The 23,722-nt window shown below is 41.2% G+C and overlaps 1 protein-coding gene and 1 long non-coding RNA gene across 8 annotated transcripts in view; one reads left to right on the top strand and one right to left on the bottom strand.

Annotated features, from left to right (window-relative positions):
- Positions 1–662: 662 nt before the first annotated feature.
- Positions 663–2,779, bottom strand: LOC144994098 (uncharacterized). The gene is made up of 2 exons (XR_013657503.1): positions 2,672–2,779; positions 663–2,579 (listed from the first exon to the last, which is right to left on the bottom strand). It is a non-coding gene; the product is annotated as an uncharacterized LOC144994098 (long non-coding RNA).
- Positions 1,576–23,722, top strand: part of zbtb46 (zinc finger and BTB domain containing 46) — a 67,889-nt gene continuing 45,742 nt past the window's right edge. For 2 of the 7 annotated variants that reach the window (XM_078950537.1, XM_078950535.1), the window contains exon 1: positions 10,504–10,589. Coding sequence is in view for 2 of the 7 variants with exons in the window: in XM_078950533.1 (XP_078806659.1) it covers positions 2,374–2,377 (4 nt within the window). In the remaining 5 variants the exon portion in view is untranslated. Of the gene's footprint in view, positions 1,833–2,246; positions 2,378–10,503; positions 10,590–10,741; positions 10,881–23,722 lie in introns of those variants that run through there. The other 5 variants (XM_023956664.2, XM_023956667.2, XM_078950533.1 and 2 more) reach the window with 5 other exon arrangements.

Genomic DNA, 23,722 nt, shown 5'->3' with positions numbered 1-23,722 from the left:
ACCTCAGAGAACACCTGAGAAAACTGCAGCTCCTGAATGATGCATCACAGCGAGATCCTGGTGCTAAGTGATCCGTACAAATGGGTTTCTGATGTGTCGTTGACCTGTTATCCATCAACGAGGGCCCATTTAAATTGTTGCACACTGACTCTCTAAAGCTGAGATCTGAGGATTCCAAAGGCGGTAAATAATTACAATCTGCATTATTCCTGTTTCCATCAACCATAGTATTTGAATATACTGTATATATGTAGTAATGCTGACTCTCATAATAGCAAATTGTCATACTGTTTCTGTAAAGTACCACTGCTGTAAAATACATTTTAAGTATAGTTTTAGGATAATTCTTACTTCAATTATCTTTTGATATATTGTAAAAGCTTTCTAAGCGGTCTTTTAATAATGGTAATGCCGTTTTTAGCCAAAATAAAAAAAACTGTGTCCTTTTCTAGGACATAGTTTCTGCAGAGCGCCAAAAGTTCATTACAAATTCACTTCTGAGTTGTGGGCGGAACCATTGGTGTGAAGCAACCCTTGCTCAGAGAATGTGAGCAGGAAGCTTGTGTATTTTCCACGTCCCAAATACAAACCTTTCAAACTGCATTTTTTTTGTCTTCTCCTGATTCACAGCAGTTTGAATAAAGAAATACTCAGAAATGCAATTTTAAGCTTAACTGTCTTTATATGTGTCCTCCATCATGAGAAAATGCCACAATAACATGTTAAAAACATTCTGAACACAATATTCATTGCAGTGGGTCTTTAATAATGTTAATGTTAATGTTGCTGCCCAACACTGGCACCAACCTTAACCTCCAGAGGCAATGTGGGGTTCAGTGTCTTGCCTAAAGAAACGTCGATAAATGCGCGGGCAAGGTGGGAACTGAGACCGTTATCTCCGATCAAAGGGTCGACCACTGTACCTCTGCAGCCCATTACACGATTATACTGTTATCAGCTTCTAAAAAGTCTGTTAATTAACAGAAAGTACAAATAAAGTTATGCAAAACTTTCTTATGTCTATCAAGTGTTAAACCTTTAGAAAAACCCAGTTTAAAAGAAAGGAAAGGTCAATCTTGTGGAATTAACCCAAACTCTCCTGAGAAAACGTGTTTACATTTCAGTTAGCTTTCATAGGTGTTTCCCAGCCTTTTTGTTTTTTAAGACATTAAATTGCATTTTTTACATGATTGTATTTCCCCCTTATTGCCACCAGAGGGCGTAAATTACACTGACTGAGATCTATGACAATGGATGCACATACTTGCTTTAAAGTACATGGGTATTATGTGATATCTATGCTCCCAAAAGTGTTTTAAAATGTCACCAGTAAGACATTTATTATTGTTTTTATTACTTGTTTAATTATTGTTTTGTTGTTAATATTACTTAATGTATTAAATAAATAATTGTGTCTGCTGAGAGCTCTGATCACGCACGGTGTGTGCGTTCACCTAGTCTCATTTCCTGACTGCCAAAAAAAAGTGAGCGTGTGCGCGCGCGCGTGTCGGGGGAAGAATAAGAGAGAAAGAGGGGGGGGGGGGTAAAGGAAGAGAGATAGATATGCAGAGCGGAGGAGGGGGAGGAGGGGGTGGCTCCTGATACCAAGACACGGAAAAGCAGGGGAGGGAAGGAGAAACGGGGCTGGTGGAGGAAGAGGAGCGGAGAGTTGGATGAATCGGGGAATAACAGTGTAGAGGAAGCGCGCAGAGGAGAGGAGGGACAGCACCCAGCGATCTGGACATCCCCTCCTTTCTTCTCCCGGCTGTCACATCAGATTTGGACACCGACGGAGCGTCACCGCGTCCGCCCCGGACCCCATGGGGTAACAGGTACGTCCGACTCCCCCCCCCACACCTCCGGTACCGGCGCAGGCTTCGTCTTTTCACGCGGGTCGCGGGTCTCCCACAGCTGCTCAACAATTAGTTTCCTGCCTCGCGCAGCCGTCGCCATGTAGTTGGAGGGCGCACAGGTTGGACTGGAGCCGTGACACCACCAACTGTTGTTTCGCTGTTGTGGCGTTCATCCACGTCCACTGGCATCACGTTAACCGAGAGCGGGAGCGTGTTTTGACAGCGACGCGCTCGACTGAGTGAGCAGGCGGCGGTCTGAAGTACGCCTACCTGCACCGCTCGTGACAGCCAGCTGCCCATTACGCGCGTGGAGATCTGGAGAAGCTGTCATCCCTCAGCGGTGCGGCTCATCGAAGGATCGGATCCGAACTCAATACGCGTCTTTACGGACAGCTGTCTGCTGGTTAGACTTAGAGCGAACACTTTTCTCACTGTCAGATCTTCTCATCCATGTGGATTCTTGCGTCAGCTGAAGCAGCGGAGCCTCACAAAGTTTTGGAGCAACCTTTTGCCACAATGAATGAGTGAGGGGGGGGGGGGGGGGTTGTCACGCACACGTGATGATGGTGCTACAGAAAAAATACAAATAAAAAAGGAACGATGCTCCTTCCAGCCGCCTGGAGGGGAGTCAGAATGAAATCCAGTCTCAAGCCCTCCTCCTCCTCCCCTCGATTAACCTCCAAAAGGGGGTTTTTTTCTCCAGCCGGAAATTTCTGCTGCGTCAACCTGACAGAGAAACAGAACAGACGGGGTTTGTTTGGGGATTGTAGTGTTGGGGTTTTATACTGGTAAAGTGTTGACATGCAGATGATCATCACCTGGTTCGTGGGTTGAACAGCGTCAAGTGCTCTCTCCTCACCGGGGACTGCAGCTGCAGGCGCCTCTTCTGGCTTGTCTGTGGCGTCTGCGCGCGCGCATGTGGCGTCTGCCCTCTGTTATATTGGTCGGTTCCGCGTCTCTCTCCATTTTCTTGAGTAAAAAGGGAGCAACTCCCCACTGTCTGACAGTCTGTGCATTCCAGTGAAGCTGCAGCCAGGTGGGCTTCCCAAACTTTAACATAATTAAAGATCAAATCAGGTTGAAGAATATTTTTTTCCACACTTTCTTATGTTAGACTAGGAAAAAAAACAAGTAAATTTCCAGTTTGTAGTCTTCCAGAAATGTTCTTTTTAAAGTTACTTTAACTTTTCTGCTCCCCTTCTACTAAAATGTCTTATTCGCTCACAGCTGTAAAATCTAGGCCTTTCCCTCGTTTTGACAGCTACTAACTGGATCTCTGGGATTAAGAGACCATCAGGCCATTTTTCCAAATTGTCTTAGGCCTCTTTGGATTTGTCTGGATGTTATGTCCTTCCTTCTATAGTTAAGGGTTGGCTCTTGATATGATAAACCCTCTAAAGTCCTTCATTCAGTTATTCAATTACCACAGGCTTTTTCTGTGTGTGTGCTTGGGTGTGTGTTTGGAGTGCTCATCATCTTGAGCAGTGGAACACCCAGTTATCTGCTTTAAAATGCTCACAGTCCTCCTAGATAACAGCGCTGAAGCAAATAAACGCGCACATTGCCACCTGTCATCTGCCCTGCCACTTCGGACCCACCCTGTTGCTGCCACTGAGGTTACTTCACCACAATGGCGTTGTGCACTATCATGCCAAAAAGCGCGGGTGTGCGCCTGCACCTCCTTCTGCGTGCCGCACGAGGGAAAAACACTGCAGACCAAGACAACAGCTTCAAGGATAAATGGAGGAGGAGTGGAGGCGAGATCAGCCAAAAGATGGCAACAAAAAACAACAATGGCTGTTGGGACTTAAAGACCCAATCTGATGAAAATGGTGGTTTTGGGGATTTTAACATGCTTTTTTTGTAGCATTTTTGTCTTGACGGAGGACATATATAATGAAATTTAAGCTCAAAATGTCATTTCTAAGTATTTCTGTATTCAAATTGCCGTGCGTCAGGAGCAGACGTAGCAGTGAGATAGAAGCTACGACGGCGAGCCTTAAGCTCCCTTCTGATGCATCCACTTGTTGACGGTTAGATCAATGTCTTCTTTTTCCTTGTCTGAGCTGACATCTGCCTCCAAACTGTACGGCTTGTTAGCTCCAATATTTCTCACCATTTTTGTTGCATCGGTAATGTGAGGTTGAGGTTGTGAGGGGCTGTAAGCTAGCAGAAGAGCGTGTAAAAGAACGGATGATGGAAAGGGGCGGCCTTACCCCGCCGCAATAGTCCCTCCCGCGACTCATGCTTTTGTGTCATCACGATAAACCAGATGGATGAATTCATGTTGGGGCTGCTCCCAGAAGTGCATGTGATGTTTGTCAAAGGTGGGAAAGGTTGTTACAGTTTGACTTAACCAACACAAGAGAAGTAAGAAGTTTGCAGGGAGAAAAGAGGCTGAGAGAATGAGAGACAGAGGGGCTCTGCTTGGATGAGTCTCCACACTTGCCTCTTTGTGCTAAAGTGTGAGCGTGTTGTTGTGTAGGTGGTGCTCAGTGCTCTGTGCAGGTTGTGGGCTGAACTGAGTGGTAGCAGGTTAGTCGGCTCTGGCCTCCAGCCATGCAAACTCTGTGGATGTAGCGGCCTCACAACAGCGAGCGTGTAACGTAGGCAACACGGTCTCTGCACGATTCAAATCACCGGCAAAATCTGCGAAAACGGAAAACAGTCTGAATGAAGACACCCCCCCCCCCCCCCCCCCATAAGCAACCTTCTTTCATTATTCTGTTTCTTTAGCCATCATCCGCCCCTCTAAGCTCACCTGTTCGCCAGCACTCTGCATTCACCTGAACACATTTTACTTGATCTTCCGAGTGCTTTTCTGGCAACTTTGTCAGTTTGTTCAATAGGATCATTCTCACATCTACGTGGGTTTGCAGACACACACACCTCTGAGGTAAACCGGCTCCATCCCCCACTCCTCTAATGACTCCCATGGCCCTTTAGCTTAACTGCCTCTATAGCTCATTGTGCAGCGCTGAATACAGGTGTTCCTAATCCCCGCGGGGTCACACAGATGCTGTGGGGGATGTGTGTGACTTTTAGTGTCTGTGTGTGTTTGTATGTTTAACAGCTGGCTTCCCTTTCCACCTGTCTGATAGGCTCACCAATACCCCAACAGAGAGAGCAGGTGAGTTTTTAAGCCGCCCCCGTCCCCTTCCAGACCACACACGTCACGTTTGTTTTTCTATTTTTATATATGGGTGCTAAATATGTAATTGTTGTGTGCTTCTATGCACACAGCAATCTGTTGAAGAATATGAACCCCATTCATTTATTTTGTCTTTCTGTTGCCCTGAAGCGCCAAACTCTTCGTTGATTTAAGAGAGAGGCTAAAAATAAAAGCTGGAAAAAGTTTTTTTTTAAAGACTTGAAGTGCTGATACCGCAAAACACCTTTTGTACCTCGCATTCCTGAGAAAACAGATGAGGGATATCACTCTGTGTGTTTTTTCCAGGGTGTGTTTTCTTTTATTTAGGAATGTGGAGCAGAGTCTCTCTTTCCAGCTGGCACCTCACCGCTGAGCAATTCTTTTCAGCATCAGGAGACATTTTTCGGCTTTTACAGTCACTTATTGCTCGAATGTTCTGGGACTTTTCACTTGATCAGATGGCTTTAATACACTTTTGTGCCTTAATAACACAAAAATATACATGCTTTTTCAGTTAAATTTCTATATATTGTTGTTGTAATAGGATAAAAAGCATGGTTCTCAAGTAGCAAAGTAATCTGTCTTTAAAGTCCCACTGCAATCATCTTTTGTAAACGTTTTCCCCAGTGGTCTTTCAATTATGGTAGTGCAATTTTTAGCAAAAAAAACAAAACAAAAGCACCTGTCGTTTTCAAGGACATAGCTTCTGCAGAGCGGCAGTTATTCAGTAGAAACTCACCTCTGAGCTTTGGGCGGGACTGTTGGCGTGGAGTGAGCCTGCGCCCTTTATCTAATCCATCTGTCTATGTGTTATGACTAATGATTTGTTTTCTTTATATCATTCATCATGAGCAAAATGCCACAAGAACATGTTAAAACACCAAAAGCATGGTTTTCATCAGAGTGGGTCTTTAAAATGCCCAAAGACTGCCCTCTAAATGTCCTAATTTTTTGGCCAGCTGTTTAGTGTATGGACCCCTGCTCCTTTTCCATCCTATGAACGCTCAGCATGCTAACATCCTTCTTGCTGAGTACCCAGATCCTAAAGATGACACCCAGTACTCATATACTGGTAAAAAAATCATAAGGAAAATCTGTACTTTGATAAAGCTATTTTTTATCTTCAAATGCAATGATTTAAACCCTGGTGAAATAGTTTTATTTCCCAAACTAAAGCAGTAATTAGAAAAAAAAAAAGAAGGGAAAGATTGTAATAAATTACCTGGAATTTTTCCATTAAAATCCAAATTTTAAGCACTTTAGTAAACAAAATAGACTCCCCATGCTTTAAAAACCCAAACAAATTGATCAGACATCAAGAAAGTGTGACTTACAAGAAAAATAGTGCTTTCTCGTGACAAAGTCTGGCTGCTAACAAAGGCTGCTTTTATATTCTGGTTCTGTTAATATACTTGTGGTGGATAACAAGTCTCAGAACCCAGAGGTTTGTGGACAAGTCAATCCTATCGGAGATATAACACGGTTTCATCAGCTTAGTGTTAGTAATGCAGCTGCTGTTTTTTTCCTCTCGTTGAAAAAAACAAAAAACATGTCCTTTAAGATCAGACGCCTTTAAAAAAAAACTGTGATTCACGCAGCCACCCCTTCAAAATCATCAACCACTGATGTCACAACTGTCCAGTAATGACTTTACAGGGAACTGATGTTCACATGGTTTACTAAAATGCTTCATCATAGGGGCTTTTCGTCATCTTTTTGTAAATTTTATTTTGGTAAGCTGACTCTAACAAGCAAGAAAGGTACTTTCTTTAGCCAAATGCTTTTTTCTTAAAAGTGTCCTAATTTCCTAGTTAAGAAGTGCTTTAAACTTCTAGTTTTGTGTCATTTTTCAACAGTAGCTTTTGTATACACAGTTTGGAGCATTTGATGAGCAACTTTGAGCAAAAAAAAAAAGAAAAGTCAGCGAGCCACGGGGCTCAGACTGGTGAAAGATTTCCATATCAAAGCTCAGGTGAGAGGACAGGACTGGGGAGGCAGATGGAAGAAAGAGCCGAAGAAGCGTGAAGGAAGGAGAAAAGGGAGGATGTGGAGGGGTTGATGAAACACCGTTTCAAAAGAGCTGGAGCCCTTGTTATTCTGTCACTCTTTTGTGTGGTACAGTTTAGTCTCTGTGTGTCGGTCCTTTCTGTCTCAATCTAAACGGCTCCACTAAAGAAAACACACACAAGGACGCTTGGAAAGACTCAAACCAGAACCTTCGCAGAAACTCACAAGTAACACTTCTCTATCCTTGAGTGGAACACAGAGTGAGTTCCTGCCAATATTCAGATTCCTGTTTCATATTTAAAACCAGGGTGCAAAACCATGATTTTCCCCTGGAACGATGTCTCTTTTTTAAGGCTATAAGTCTCATCCCTGATCACATAGAGCTGATTGCCCGAGTTTAATTAATGGCTAAAGTTTTTAAATGTGTGTGCGTGATTGTGAGCATTGTTCTGCTTTGTGGAGTTTTGTAATCCAGCCGTGGACTCAGGCTAGAGTGCTAAAGTGCTGCTAACAAGGCCTGTTTAACATTCTCTACCCTGCTCAACGCACAATTATTCCACTTGGCTGCCATTAACATGTACAGTAGGACTGGGCTTTTAATTGGCCTGATATGACTAATGCCAGATCAACTTGGATTTGCTAATTAGTTTTTGCTTTAAAAGTGCCATCAGGACATGAAATATTCATTGATGTGAGGTGGAGCGAGGACTGTGGGTGGTATTAGTGGGATATTAGTGGTATCGGCAGGCTGTTTGACTGTGCTGGAAGAGGAGACAGAACCTACGCTGGCCTGTTGTGGTCGCTTATTCATACTTTGGATGAGGTGTTAGTTTTCGTCAGAATTTTAGACACCTACACATACAAAGAGACACACTGCTCACACACCACCTCCTCCTTTAGCATCACAAGGCCACCTCTTTTCCCCGTCTCCTCCTCAGCTCCTCCCACCCCCTTCCTCGTTTCATCAAATTTTCCTTTTTTTTTTTTTTTTTGCTTTCTCATCTTGTGTCATTTTTTCTCTCACCTTTTCTGTCACTTCACCCCTCGCCCCATTGTCCAGGCGCTCTCCGCTCCATCCTTCCTGCATCTCCGCTTTTCCATGCCTTCTCATCCCCCACTTCTTTTTTTTTTTTCCCTCTCCCACGTCTTAGTCTCCCACCTCTCCTCCTCCTTCGCCACCCCTCCTCTGCTGTAAGTGGGCCAGGTGCCTCCTGTGGCCTCCCCTACTCCATTTCTCATTTTTACCCTTCCTCTACTCCTTATTTTCTCATTTTTATCCTTCCCCTTGACCCTACAGCTCATAGTTATACATCCTGTTAATACAGAAACTCATCAGACATGGGGTCCCCCCTTTTTCACACAGTAATCTAAAGTTATTTGCTGAGATGCAAGTTAGAACATCAGTTTAGAAGGGGTTTAGAAGGGTTGTGCCAACATTGTATAAACTTTATGGTATGTATTTGTCATTGTTGCTGAGCACTTTATGAGCTCCTCTCTGTCAGTATAGTTCCCTTTATGAACAGGAGAGGTGATCTAAGCGCTAACAGAAGTGAGTAGGATCACATCCTTTTTTTAGTGGCCAAAGGCAAATTTTCCCAAACGGCCCTCTCGCTTCTCTCTCCGAAATTACATTTGCACACATGAGTGTGCACGTACACATGCATGCATATGAAAGTATCATTTTCGCTGGCTTTTTGTTCTCCTCCCGCTCCATAAACGTGCACGGCGCCTTTCACCTCATCCCATGCTTTCTGCCCCCCCAACCACCACTCTTCCTCTTTTCACTCATTGTCATTCTGCCTGCCTTTGTCTCTGACTGGCTCTTTCCTGTGCCCTCTTCTTTTTACTCTCCCTTTTTCATCCCCGCACCCTTCACTTCATCCTCACTCTGCCCAAGTCTTCAATCGAGCCTCCTTTTGCAGTGCTCGTGTGTGTGTGAGTGTGTGTCACGACGACAGAGGCCGTTGATAGTCGGTTTTGTGCAGACACCTGATACTGGCGCTGCCTCACGAGGTGGGAATGTACGACTTCGTCAATATTTTGTGCTTCCAAGGTGGATGCTGTCCACTGTGATGAAGAGTCATTGTGAGAACAGGCCTTTGCTTTTCTCCGATTTTCATGTTTCTTACTTGTTCAGCTCTACTGTATTAGTGTTGTTTTCCTTTTAGTATTTAGTGACTGAAAAAAGTAAAAACAGTTGCTCGAAAAGCTTGTAAGGCCCGGCAGCTGCTTGATCGGTTCAACAGGTGACAGTCAAACGTCAAAGCTCATTCAAGTAAACACGGTTGGAGGGAAAAGACGGACAGATACAGAGGAGGGGTGACGTTGGCAGCCTTGTGTTTGTGCTGAAGGACAGGTGTCAGAATGACACAGAACAAGGTTTCATGAGAGATCCAGGTGAGACGTTTGTCTGATCCAAGCTCGTTCTTTGTCAGTCACAGTCAGAGTCATAGCCTTGAGCTACGCAGACAGACCAGGATGCCCTTTCAGCAGTGTTTTTTTACCACTTTCTGTCTGATCCCTTGGAACTTCGCTTGAAACGTGAGATCAAATCAGAAACTACTGCCTTAAAGGGCGGAAATTAAACGGAGCCAATCAGAGTAAGGAGGCAGCAACAAAGAAAACAAAGGTCTTTAAAGATTTTGCATCTCTGCTGATTACTGTCAGGGTACACATGCGGAAGGGCCACAGCTGGTTTGTTATAACTGTCTGAAAGAACCTTGAAGGTTAGATAGACCCCAAGTACTGATGGACTCCATTGACACACAGCTGTAGTGATACACTGTGTGGTTTATTGAGCTCAGTCCAGTTCCCCTCAAGACCTCCAAGCATTTTCTTCGTCTTCAGCCGCAGTGCCACATTTCTTTCACTGCTTCCCTATTCTTTCCCATTTTTTTCAGTCGCTTTTTTCTTTTTTCTATCTGCTTTGTTTGTACATTCACTATATTTTTCCCAACTCCTAAATGCTACATCTCTAAATTTAGACGCTCTCCTGCTTCTTCTTCTTGTCCCTTGATTTCCCTCTCTTTATCTCATCTTCTTTTTTCTCCAGTTGAAGGACAGAAACTCTCCAAGATTCAACAGTACTGCATGGTAGCTGCTTTTTGATCAGCTTGATGAGTGACAACGCAGCCCCAGGCTATTATAACTAGACATGCTTTTAAAAACGCTTCAGTATCTAAATGCAAATCTCTGTGTTGCTTGTTTTATTTTATCCTATTATTATTATGCCGTATTTTGAAGGAATATTAGGTTTAAATTAAGTCTTAATTTTAAATAAACAATACAATAAAGTAATATTTGTGTTTTTAAATGTGAAAATCAGATTAGCATTGGATGTTTGCTCAGGGGGGTGCCGGGTGCGCCAGTCGAACTTGTGAGTACACACTTAAGCTCTGGCTTTTTTGCTCCCCTCTGTGTATGAGTTCATTGTAAGCCGCTTCCCAGTGTGGATTTGAGAAAGATGCCTCTGTTTGCTTTCTAACAGAGTGGCAGTCACATCAAGTTACCCCATGCATGCGCACAGACACACTCTCTGGACACCCGCCTCGGCACCAGATAGTGACTGGCCACCAGCAGTGAGTCACCATCACTCAGTCATTCAGTCGCACATTCAGAAACCACACATTTTAGCAAACAACAATTAGCTTTCAACCCTCAGACATTTATTCTCAAAGGACTGGTATTTTTGCACCATACGAGGGTTTACATTTTTTAACCCCTCGCAACTCCTTTTTTCATTTACTGATCCCTGCTCACTTTTGTTTGGAGGTTTCTCTGTGTTCTCGGAGCCCCTTGGAGCCGCTTTAACAGCTTGGGAACAGGCGGCGAGTGTTCTTTCGGTGGAGCGTTTAGCTGAGTGGTGACAGGTTGGTTTTTTGCTGTGACAGGTTTGGTGATGAGACCAATGAGAGGGTCTGGACAGCCACGCACACACAAAAGGATGTGCATGTTCACACTGAGCTGTTTGCTGGAGTTTGTGCACCACTTTGAAAACAGGGTCGTCAGTAATAATGCAGCTAGATTTATAAACTTGCTAAATTTCTGTGACATTATTTTGACTAGTCATTTAAGTTCAAAATCTCTTTCCATCTCTTTTATTTCTTTACCATATATTTCTTCTTTTTTTTAACATTAAAATCACTTCAAGAAGGGCATGATGTGTCATCCTTTTGACCCTGTTTATCATCCTTCTTATTTCATTAGCCACTTCTACTAATTAAAACTGCACAAACGTTTGTCTTGAAATGCTTTGTTATTTTCAAACTAACATCCTGATATTTTATATAAATATGAAAATGTCAACATTAAAACCTTTATTGCAGACTGTTAGTTTAATTTAAGACTGTTATCATCTTGACCTGCAAACCTCTGTGTGGCTGTTGCCATTCAAGTGTAGAATAAAGGAATCCTCAACACAAATAATAACTTTTTTTTCTCAATTCAATTCAATTCAATTCAATTCAATTCAATTCAATTCAATTCTATTCTATTCTATTCTATTCTATTCTATTCTATTCTATTCTATTCTATTCTATTCTATTCTATTCTATTCTATTCTATTCTATTCTATTCTATTCTGATGGCTTTATTTATCCCCATGGGGCAATTCTTTTCAAGGTGCAGACAGTAACATATGATTGACATTGCATAGACCCTTTAAAAAAAACCGATACTGTACCATAAGTCTGTATACTTTTGCCCAGAAATAACTGTACACTAAACATGTATGCCTTTGCTCAGAAAAGTGTACTTAAGTAGTCAGTAAAAGAAATGTGCTCAATATACATATTTGATCAAATTTTCATCATCTAGAAATCTGGAAAATAAGGGGTCAGTTGTTTTTGGGGAGAACTTCCCGTATGTTCATCTTACTCATCATTATCACCTTCATCATCAGTGCAGTCAGAGTAATGATGAGCAACACAGAGACAGAATGTATTATCTTTAAAGGGAATTCCCTTTTATTAGTGTTGCATTTAAAGACGTTATGAGCTGCAAGTGTAGTTCCTGAAGTACAGGGCTTAGAACATTCTCAGTTTGGAGGTGGGGAACAAAAAAACTGCTCAGATGGGGGTGCTTACCATTTTAAAGAGATCAAACCTCCTGAATGTGTTCTGTGTTAGCTTTGCATCAGACAGGCACAGGTCAAGGCCAGGTGCTAAAACAAAGACAATTAACATGTGTGGCTGGACCCACATCCTACAACTAACACTCACACACACATGCGGGCTTGCACAGGTCCCAGAAGACGTATCCTACTGCTGTTCCACAGTGTCACACCACATAACTACAGGTCTTGGTTTTGAACAGAACAACCATGTAACAATAATACGGTCTTTGTTATGTGAGAGGCCCCCTCCAACACAATCAGACCCCTCCCGCCTCCAACACCAGACACTTCCTTTTGATGATTTCACTTCCATGTGCAGATGGGTTTCTTGCACCAGCAGCTATTTGATGTCTGTGATCGGTGTTAAACATGAGCACCACTGTTCATCAACGTCCTAAAAGTTAATCAGCCAACTGTAAAACCAGAATTACCTTAATGTGTTACCAAACTTAAAAAAATGAATGTTTGACTGCACTGCAACAGCAACGTTACGAATGAAACTTTGCTTTAAAATAATGGATTAAAAAACACAACACCTAATAACTACCATTGTGCATCAGTGCTTTACTTCCTTATTGTCTTAGATTACGAGCCACATCCAATCTTTGTGTTAATGTCCAATTCCAAACCTCTTCTGATCTATTGTAAACCGTTCTCAGTGGTATATCTCAGTGGTATATTAATTATGATTATGCCAGTTGTAGCCAAAATGTAAAAAATCTGTGTTGTTTTCCAGGACATATTTTCTGCAAGGCGGCAATAGTTCTTTAGAAATTCGCCTCTGAGTTGTGGACGGGACTGCTGGTTTGAAGCAGTGATGTGCGGTGAGGTTAATGGCTGGTGAGGCACTGACGTCATCAGTCAGATTTACAAACATATGAACCATACTGAGTAACTTATTCACCATTTGATTGACAACAGTTAACGTGTTTTGTTTAAAATATCATTTCAACATGTTTTTTTTCATATACAAACTGCAGCATAGAAAAAAGCACAAACATTATTATCATCTTACCTTTACTTGTAAATAAAGTCCATACGCCGCTCCTTCTGAAGAAAATGACTTGCCCGCTTGCTATCACTTCTTCTATTATTTTTTAGCGTCATAATCTCAGGGCTCACCGGCGCCCCCTAACATGAGGCACGAGAACTGCTGGCCTCACCCAGCGGCCTTTTTGCCGGCGTTTAGCGCTCAGCAAAAGAAACACGTCCCTCACATACAGTTATTCATAAAAAAAAACACTGTACATCATATACATCTGCTAAATTATGTATAACTCAGCTCATACAGTACAAGTGATTGAACCGACATACAGGGAGACAGCAGTACCGTCTCACTGCATAGGTATTGCGCAATCCAAGTTGAGGCTCAGCGGGCTGGTGCCTCATCGCACGTAACTTCTTATTATCTGAACGGCAAATGCGGAAATTCAGCGATTTTGAAAAGTAAAAACACCCAAAAATGGTACATTTAAATGGAAAATGACTGCAAAGCACAAATTACTGATATAATAATTGAATTTAGTTTTTCTCTTTTCTTACCATAATGACAGGTGAGGCACAGCCTCACCTGCCTCTCCTGACTGCACGTCACTGGTTTGAAGTAAGCCCACCCTACTTCCCATCATCCATCTGTTTAAGTGCTCTCCTATTAGCTTGCAGCCCCTCACAACCCCGAGCTAATGTTAGCGGTGTAACAAAAATGGCAAGTATTATTGGAGTTTTGAGATGGGAAAAACAAGTGGATGCATCAGAATGGAGTGTCCTGCCGATTGTAATTTCTATGTTACTGCTATGCTTTTTCAAGCAGCATTTCTTTCTTCGGCTCCTGATTCACAACAATTTGGATAAAGAAATCCTCAGAACTGCAATTTTAAGATTAATTTTCTTTAAATATTTCCTCCATCATGAGAAAAACGCCATATAAAAACATGTTAAAAACACCAAAAACACGATTTTCACTAGAATGGGTCGTCAATGCCTCAAACAAACGACTCGGTGGGTACCTGCTGCGGCTGCCATTCTCTTCTCAGCTCCCCTCTTATGTTTATTTATGTCCAACTCTAACTCGTCTCTCTGTGTCCTCTCACCTTCCCTCCCTCTTTCGTAGCCCATCTTCATTTACAGTCCCCCCCCTTCCTGGTCTCACACTTCCTTCATTTTGGGTTCTCCGACAGTGGTAATGAGATGTTTCATTATTTGCGTTTCACGGCTTTTAATAGAGAGATAATTTAGGCTAAGCCCCAGGTCGTCAGTCAAAGAGTTACCATGGGACGTGTAGCAGATCTACTGAGAAAGACTGCCCGGATACTGTGTGGTTTCACATTCATGAGCAAAAATCATAAACACATGATTACAGGAAAGTACTGTAAATCATGCAGTCCCCCACACTTTTCTTTATCTTTAAATATGTGTCAGAAAAGTATTTTGATGAGAAGTCACAGGAGGAAAGTTAGAATCTGCCTGCTAGCGTTCAGGCTAAAGGATGTCGTCTTTGAGTCACACCTTTTTTCCGGTCACTCTGGGATGATCCCGGTCCATCCCTACTATGGCTGGATTTTCATAAGATCACTGAAGGCTTAACACCTGAAGGTGAGAGGACATGGTGTTACAGAATTGGCACATTGGTGTCATAAGCTGGATAGGTTCTGCGTACAGAGGCAGAACTTTTGTCTGGTGATCTGGAAGCTCGACTGCTCAAAAAGCAGCAGAACGGACTTCATTAGGTGTGACAGAGGACAGTGCAGGTATTGTTTTTGGAGCAGCAGGTACTGGGTGGGACGCGAGAGAAAGAGAGCCTGGGATGAAGGGAGTAGTGCTAAGTCTCTGTAAGCCTCCTGGATCCTCTTTGGTCCCTCTCCACATGACATTGCTATCCGTCCTACGCTGGCCATCGTCAAAACAGAGGGGACAGAGAAAAGGGAGAGTTAGCTTGAGCAGATGGGCAAAGCGTGGCATGACTGGAGTAGGTGGAGAGGTAGAGACAGATGGATATTAAAAAGAAACACCGGAAACTGACAGAACAGAAATACACCAGAAGAAAAAATAAATACTCTAAGAGTAAACCCTTTACATCATGTAATAGCCACCTCCTGTAATCTTGCTCAGACTGCATCTTGCATGCATGCTGTGTCTGTCATGTTCATGTGTTTGCGTATGTGAGTGCTATTTTCCTGTGTGCCTGCCTTGTTGATGGACTGCAATACTGGCTTGTCCCGGAAGGCTGCCAGCTCCGTCGGATTGGGGATTAACCCCGGGATAATGGCCTTGATGCCCAGTTGAGTGGAAGCAAAGCTGTTTAAAAAATATTGGCTGCCTGAGTCACTCTCCCCTTCTCTTCCTGTCTCCCCCTCTTCTATCTCTATCATTCTATCCTTGCTGCATCACTATTCTCTGTTTTGTTTTTTAACTCTTCTTCGTCTTTGTGTTTTCCCAGATCTTCAGAGCTTTCCATCCTTCCTCATCCCATGTTTGTTAAAGCTTTATTGGGCTTTATTTGTGCCTCTTTTCAGTGATCAGTCACAATTATTACTCATTCATAGTTTAGGTTTAAAATAATGCTGGTTAACCTTGAAATCTAATTGAACAATTATGTTATTGTGTAGAGGCAGAGGCGTATTTCACTTATCTAAAGTAACGGCTGCTCGCTTTCATGTTGTTATTTGTTTGGAAAAGACTCCGTATTGTCCTTCTAAATGTTTTAACTAATTAAGTTTAGCAAATCATAATTGTAAACTCTGGTTTTGTAAAATACTAGTGTAAAGTCAAACATGTAAGTGATGTAAAAAGACAGATTTAGATATAACAACTCAGAAAACTAAAAATAAGAAGAGAATTTTAATAAATCTTGATAAAAACAAAGGTGATTTAAAAAAAAGCAGAATTTAAATTTCATTTTCTTATATTTTGTACATATTTTTTACAGAACAAATCATAGAAATAAGGTGGTATAGAGGGTAAAATCACAAAAAAAGAGATTAAAACTTGATAAAAAGGGGAAGATAACAAATATAACTAGAATAAATTAATTTAATTAAAAAAGTTTGTAGCAGGTACAGTTAAAAATCTATGAAGACTATAGTCCACAAAACAAAAAAGATGATTGAAAAATCATAGAACACGATACATTTGAGCTGACTGACATATTGAATTACCAGACAAAACATAAAATTATTATTAAAGTAAAAACAGTTTTTTTGTGGGTCTTTCTTGGTCAATTTTTCCCTTAGAGGGCAAACATATCTCTCACCTTTAGCAATTTACATTCAATTTCATTCATCAGTTTACCTGCATATATATAACTTCATTTTGATTATTTTTTCTCTTCTCTTCTCTTTTTTAAGAGAAGAATACTTGCCTCTCCCGCAGTGCTCAGGATTTTTAGTATTTTTGTCCTCCGTGTCTGATCATTTGATCACGCGAGTGAGCAGGATTTCCTGTGCAAAAATAAATAATTGAGAGCTGTGCATTCTGCTAAACAGCAATCGCTTGGTCACTTTTTTAAAATTGTGAGCCATGTGTGTGCTGTTGCTATTTGCTATTTTGGTGCTTAGTACATCATAGAATATGATCTCCTGATTCTCCAAGGCTTGACATATTAAAATGGCATATATATTCCTGCTGAGTTTGACACTTTTTCCGTTTTTGACTTTAATTTTTGATCATGTAAATAATGCAACTGAACCTTTCCTCCTGAAAGTCTGTCACCCAAATAGCTTTAGAGGAAGTAAAGGTGAAAACTGTCCCCTCACGTGGTGCCAATGTACTGTAAGCCAGAAATCTTTCACTGAATCCCCTTCAGCAGTGAAACTGTTTTCTTTCTTTTCTGCATTGGGGTGATGGTGAGTTGTTTTCATGCCTAGGTTACACACAACACACACACAGAGTATCCTGTAGAAGATCACAGCTACGGACCTATGGCCAATGCCAGTCAGTTCTAATAATGAACCAAATGTTTGCTCACCGCCTGAACGTCTGTGCTCATTTTTGGTTTTGGGACTCCTGAACATAACATCTGGTTCTGTATTTGTTCCTGGGTTTATTGCATCTGTTGGTGCCATCACAAGAGCTGGTGTGTTTTGCTGTTGTAAAGTGTGGCAAAGACAGACCTGCTGTATAGGTGGCACTTCTGACAGTAATATGACAAAACAAGTCAAAAACATGCTGGAACTGTCTGCTTTCATTCGTTTAAAACTGCTCTCTTACTTACTGTAAAAAAATAAAAATACCAAAGCCAAACCTAAGATTTTATTTTATTTTATCAGTACTTTGCATAGAGATATTTCCCAAAATAAGTTTTTATTATCCTGCGTTGAAATGATATGAATCAGGAGGTACTCTCCACATTTAATAAAAAGCTCAGTTTTTTTATTTAACTGCTAAAACAAAGGTTTCAAGACCTGTGTGTTCACTCTCTTTGACACGACAAACTCATTTAATCAAATGATGTTAAATTGTTGAGCAGAGGGGCACAAAATCGGAAAGCGATTAGCTGACTGTGGCAGTTCTGTGTAACCAGCAGCAGACCTCTTAATGCTAATATCTGCCAACCAATGGAATGAATCTAATAGCATGTGTGTGGGGCTGCCAAACGCTGCTGAGTTAAACCTCGCACACAACATGTCAATATAGATTGAATCAACAGGCACAGAAAGGCAAGAGCGACCTAAATAAGTTTTGTTCAAATAAAGCGCGTGGTGTGGTTACACAGGGGGAACATTTAATTCATAATTATTAAAAAAAAGCTTGTAGAATCTCAGCCCCATTGATTGGACTGCAGTGTATTGTGTGATTTGAAAGGCCACGCTGACAATGGATTCCTCCTCATTTGATCCAGAAGGACCTTCCGCTCCGTTTCCTCTCGGTCCTGTTCGGTCACAGAGGCTGAGAAGTGGCTCGGAGGGACAGGCTGCATTAAAAGAAACACAAGAAGGACGAAGCCCCATTCTCTCACTCCATCATGTCTCATCTCTTTAGTTGTCTTGCTGGGGCACAAAGTGACTTTGCTGTGATGTGACCAGGATAAACCGGGTGTGATGCCGTGACGGCTCCGTTAAGTGTGTAAACGTGGGTGTTTTTAGTTATAGCACGTGTTTGTGTATTCGAGGCAGGGGGACAGGATGTGTTTGTGTGAGTCTGTTGAAGGAATCAGGGCTGGAGATTATGTGGACGAAAGTGAAGCAAGGAGGGGTTCAGGAGGACAGTCACTTTCGATTTGGCCAGAGAAGGGTGACAGGGTCTTGGAGCTCTGTCTGCATGCTTTGTTGAAGCATCTCCTATAACAATAAAAACTTGTGCTCACCCCGTCACCCTCCTGATGACTTTTACTGCACTTTTTCTGCTGTAAGGTTTCACAGAGTGATGAAAAGCTTTTTTTTTTTGTTTTGTTTTACGTTTTGCTCTGTGACATGCTGAAAGCTGGCTTTGGTTTCTTTTGCCTTGGTGAAACTGCTAATGTGTCAGACGCAAACGTCTCGGCCTCTCTCCCGCCTTGGCTGATTGCTCGACGAGTTCATTTGACCTAACTTTCCAATCCGGTGTCGAGTTTATATTTCAAGAACAAAAACAGTGAGCTTTAAATCAAGGCAGCACTCAGAAGGTGAAAGAAAAGGGCTGAGGTCCTGCTGACACTTTCGGCTCATGGGGTAAAATGGAGTGGCTCCTGAAAGACGAATTCTAGCAGGTACAGTTCGGGATTACTCCTCTGCAAAATATATTTCTGACTGGAGGGAATCAGGCATGCTGAAATTAAACAAGCCAATTAGGGGAACTGTGAGTTTAGAGGTCAAAGCGAACTCCATTTAGACCCCTCGTCTCTACCTAACTGCTAATGCAAAATGTCTGTGAGTCTGTTGAAGCAATAAATCTGATTAGACCTCTTTGTCTCTCAGTCCCTGCTGTTGTTTTACTCCTCACTGATCACTGCATTTGTTAAATTTGAGGCACAATTTAACATGGGTGAAATCTAAGAAATGTGTTAACGCTATAGCCACAAACAGCCACACTTTTAAAAACAACTCTATGCTCCTAAAAAAAACTAATTTAAATTTTACATTTACAGTGTAGGTTCATTCCTCTCTGCACCAAAAAAAGAATAAACATAAAACAAACCACTAATGTCCTTATTTCTTCTCAATATGGTGTAATCCAATGGGCTTAGATTTTTCCTAAAAATGTGAAAATCTGAAATATTTTGAAGGACATGTTTTACATATGACCAAATTATGATCTGCACTGAGATAGCCCCTGGTTCTAACCATTGACTTTTTTAAGAGAACTGGACTAACTCCTCCCCTTTTGCCTTCCACATGGGAAGTACCCGCCCGTCCCAAAAAGCCGAAATCTCATAGACTTCTATAGAGAAATAAAAAGCTTTTACTCTGTCAACATATTTTCTCAGAAAATCTATTCTTGCTATACAACTTTTTTAATAACGTTATTGCTAATCCTAATTTTTTAATGAAATTTCTTCTGTAGCACAAGTTTTTCTAGTTATAAACTGGCCAATCAGATGCCTCAATAAAAGTAGGTGGTCGAACATTTGAAACGTTTGATTGACAGATTCTCCAGAGCCAGCTTTCAGTGGTAGGGGGTATGGCCTTCCAACAAGCTCACTCCTAATTGACAAGAGTAGTTGCCATAGAAACGTTGACTCAGACTGACTTGGATCAATCACTGCTTCATGGAGGTTGTCTGGTTCCAACATGGTGACGTCCGTATTACTAAAAAATTGTGACTGAATTGGAACAGTAAGTGAGTCATTTTCTATGGGGGACCTCACACTCACTCCAGTTCTAACATACAGTCAATGGTTCCGACTGAGCCGCCCCATTATAAAACACATATCAAAGTGTGGGCAAATTAAAAAAATTTTTTTACTTTGATGTAAATTACTGTGTTATGCTGCAATGCCTAACACATCTCTTACCTAAATCTGTTTGCCCAGAATTTTCCTTTTGTTCAAATTACCATTTCTGATAGGTGTGTCCTGATAGGTGATGCCAGAAAAGAAGGCTGGTCTACAAACACAGGCCCAACCAACTTATTTTAATAATAAATAATAATGTTAGTGACATACCAGCACAAGCCCCGCCCTGTTTATCCATTAAAATACTCCAGAAACCTCAGAGATTCAATAAAAAGGACAACTTGGTTGAAGCTCTTTGGTTTGCCTTCATGAAAATACGTCATTATTTTGTCAGGGATCAAATAGCACATGAAAGTCATTAAAGCTTAACATGAAGTAGGATAACTATAATAAAGAAGGCCTGTTGGACTTACCTAACAGCCAGCTATCAGTGCCTCCACTGCAAACCCCTGATACCTGTAAACAGCGATTACTCCAGAAAATGAAGGCCTGTGAGGATGAACCTGCAGTGCATCACTGAATTTGGCATAACCTCTGCCGTCAAGGACAATCACTTTTTTAAATTGTATGATTAATATTGCAGTTGCACAGGAAAAAGTTTTAAATGTAGAAAATGAAAGTCTGCTTGACATTGTCTTTTTAAATGTGACATTTTGTGTTGTTTTCTGTAAAATTTATTTTTATTACTAAGAGCGATGTGGCTTGGCTAGCAATACGGCCTGCCGATGTGTCTCCAGTGCCTGCTCTCCACAAAAAAGGTTGGAAACAAAAATTATTATGTGCATTTCTTCAGCTGTAGAACACGGTTCATTTGGGAGTGCAAAGACAAAGAAATTAGCCGTGGTTCATTTTAATAATCTCCTGTCTGAATTTTACATATTGTATTAAAAAGGAAGTTCATATTAATACATATGCAACATTGCCACTAGCAAAAATCTCGGAGTTCGTGCCTACATGCCAATGCTGCACCTTCATAGCAAATACTGACTTATTAATGCTAAAACAGAGTTTTTGAGAGGTAATTAACCTCCTTTAGCACAAGTTCAACTATCCTTTCTTTTGTATGCAAATGAAGGAAAGTTCTGCCTCCACTCCAACTCAACAGAGTTTTATGAGACTTGCTCCAGGCTACGAAGAGAGGTTATGTTGATCATCCCTTTATTCCGGACACTCACTGAGCTCCGTTAACCACATTTTTACATACATTTTAAAAACAAATTGAAATCGTGATATTTAACAAAACCAAAACATATTGAATACTTGAATACTGTAAATTGATGGTTCTAAAATGAGCTTTATCCTAAAGTTATTGTAAAACGCAAAAAAATGAATGTGAATTGGTTTTACAAATCAGAAGAGTGCCTACTTCACATCTTAGTGCCTTAAGGATTGTATGTTTTAATTCAGGGGTTTGCAACATGAGGCTCCGGAGCCACATGAGGCTTTTTTCTCCCTCCCATCGTCACTCTGGTTTTAAAGAAAAATGCTGAGAAATTAAATATTGTGTTTGTGATTTTGGCTAATTTGCTTAAGTTGTCATGTATGGAATTGAACATGTCAGGTCACTGAACAGTATGATGCACACAAAGCACATATTCTGATCTGCTGCTGCACATCAGAATATACCTGCTGTTCAGAGGAATAAGTTCTTAAAGTATTAAACTGCATTTACAAGTATAAATCTAAACATTCTACAACATTGTTGTCATGTTTAAATACGATAGTAAATGGAGAAAAAGACTGTAGGCATATTAATAGAAAATATCATATTTGATGTGACTTCCTTGCAGTTTTAATTCTGTGAATCTGCTGCTGCAGATCTGTGACCTATTTGACCCTGGGTGTATTTTATTTTGAAAAGCAGTTGTCCTGCTGTCAAAAGTGAAAAAGTAAAAAATGTTATCTATAGTAAAGTATAACACTTTTTCACTATATTTCTTTATGATTATAATTCAATAATGTTCTCTGATTGTCTTTTGATCTATTTTCAAAGCGTTCCCAGTGGTCTTTTGATTTTAGCCAAATGAAAACAAAAAAGGAACTGTCATTTTCTAGGACATAGATTCTGCAGAGCAGCAGTAGTTGATTAGAAATAATTCTCTGAGTTTTGAAGCGAACTTATGGTGCGGCGCAACCCCACCCCCCTTCCCCTCCCCATTGCTGAGAGCCCAAAACAGGGACCTTGTGGCCTGCCTAGCTTTTTTTCTACATCATAAATACATTTTTTTCAAATGGCATTTCTTCATCTGCAATTGATACACTCCGATTTGAATAAAGAAATTCTCAGAAATTTAATTTTTATCTTAATCTTCAATTTATCATCAGAAAATCCTCAGGGAAATACCACAAAAACCACAGTTTTCATCAGAGGTGGTTTCTAAAAACTGCATTTTATAAATGAATGGCGTAATGGTCACAAAAACATGAAGTGTATTTTTCTAAACGGTGAGGTGGGACTTGGCGGCTCTTGCTGGGTTTTAATCAGTAAGAAACTGGTCCAAATGGCTTCTTTAATGTTAAAGATTAATGTCTTAGTTAATAATGATATTAGGACATGACCTTCTAATGTAAAATATAGCACTCATCTGAACGGCAATAACTTTGAAGCAAAAGTTTTCAAAGAAAAATCTTACCTGAAAACAGGTTTTCTCTTTTTTGGTCCGGGTTAAAGTCTCCACTTTTTTACACAATGCATTCCTTTGGATTTGTTTTACTTTTTACTTTTTTCAAACAAAGATGTTATCATTGTCAGCTGATTTTACAGATGTTAAGAAGAGGAGTCAAAAGCAGGGAGGCAGACCAGATCCTAAATGCAATACCTCTTGTCATGCCTCTTTTACTGCTTCCATTAGGCTACTGGGAGATCCGCATCTTAAATGAGGACTGATGGTGTGCTGTACAGTAGCTCTTTATTTCACTATTCACACTGACTTAGAAAAAGAAGAGGAATAGGGGAACGTGTATCTGTTAATGAATGGCTCCTTTTGTGTTTTTATATGGCTGTGAGAGAAAGCCAATCTTACTCTACAGGCTTTACAATCTAATGTGCGAGTGGCCCTGAGAGATGAAGAGCAAAGAGAGGAAGGAGCGCAATTGGTGTGTCTTTAAAGCCACTCAGTTTGTTTCCTAAGGTGAGAGGTGAAGACTCTCAATGCTTCTGTCAGAGCAATGCGGAAAGCAAAGAATATCTCAAGGTGAGACTGCCAATAGTGTTTTTTTTTTTAAGATATGTGGGAGCTGAAAGATAAAAAACATTTGCGTCAAAACCTGCCTTTTCAGACTCTGGGGGACACAGTTAGTCTGCTGCATTCACTTTCTTCCAACTTTCCTTTTTCTTCAAGTTCTTTCTGACTTTATAAAAAAAAATGCACCAATCAAAGTCAAAGTTTAAAAGTAGCCGTACACAAGTAGCTTTTTTTTATTGAGCAAGCGAGGCTTCAGCAGTTGTCACAATCACTCGATCGGCTTTTCCACCGCCGTTCACGGGAGGTGTGTTTGTCCGAGTGGACGTGGGAGACACTGTGGATTTATCTGATCTTACAAGCCATCAGGTTGAGCAGAGCTTTGCTAAACATGACCTGAAGTGTGCCGGCCCCCGAGCAAACGCTGCTGTCACCTTGGCCAACCCGAGCTGTCATCTTTCAGAGCGCCCCATGAGAGCTGACAGCTGTGGCGTTCCCAAAACAAATCACTGCTGCGTTTGATAACACTCTGCGTCCCCATGATTTAGC

This window comes from Oryzias latipes, chromosome 7 (genome assembly GCF_053564925.1).
Source record: "Oryzias latipes strain Hd-rR chromosome 7, Olatipes_Hd-rR_3.1".
NCBI classification, from domain to species: domain Eukaryota; kingdom Metazoa; phylum Chordata; class Actinopteri; order Beloniformes; family Adrianichthyidae; genus Oryzias; species Oryzias latipes.
The sequence above is the reverse complement of the archived record's forward strand: the minus strand, read 5'-3'. Positions and strand labels throughout refer to the sequence as shown.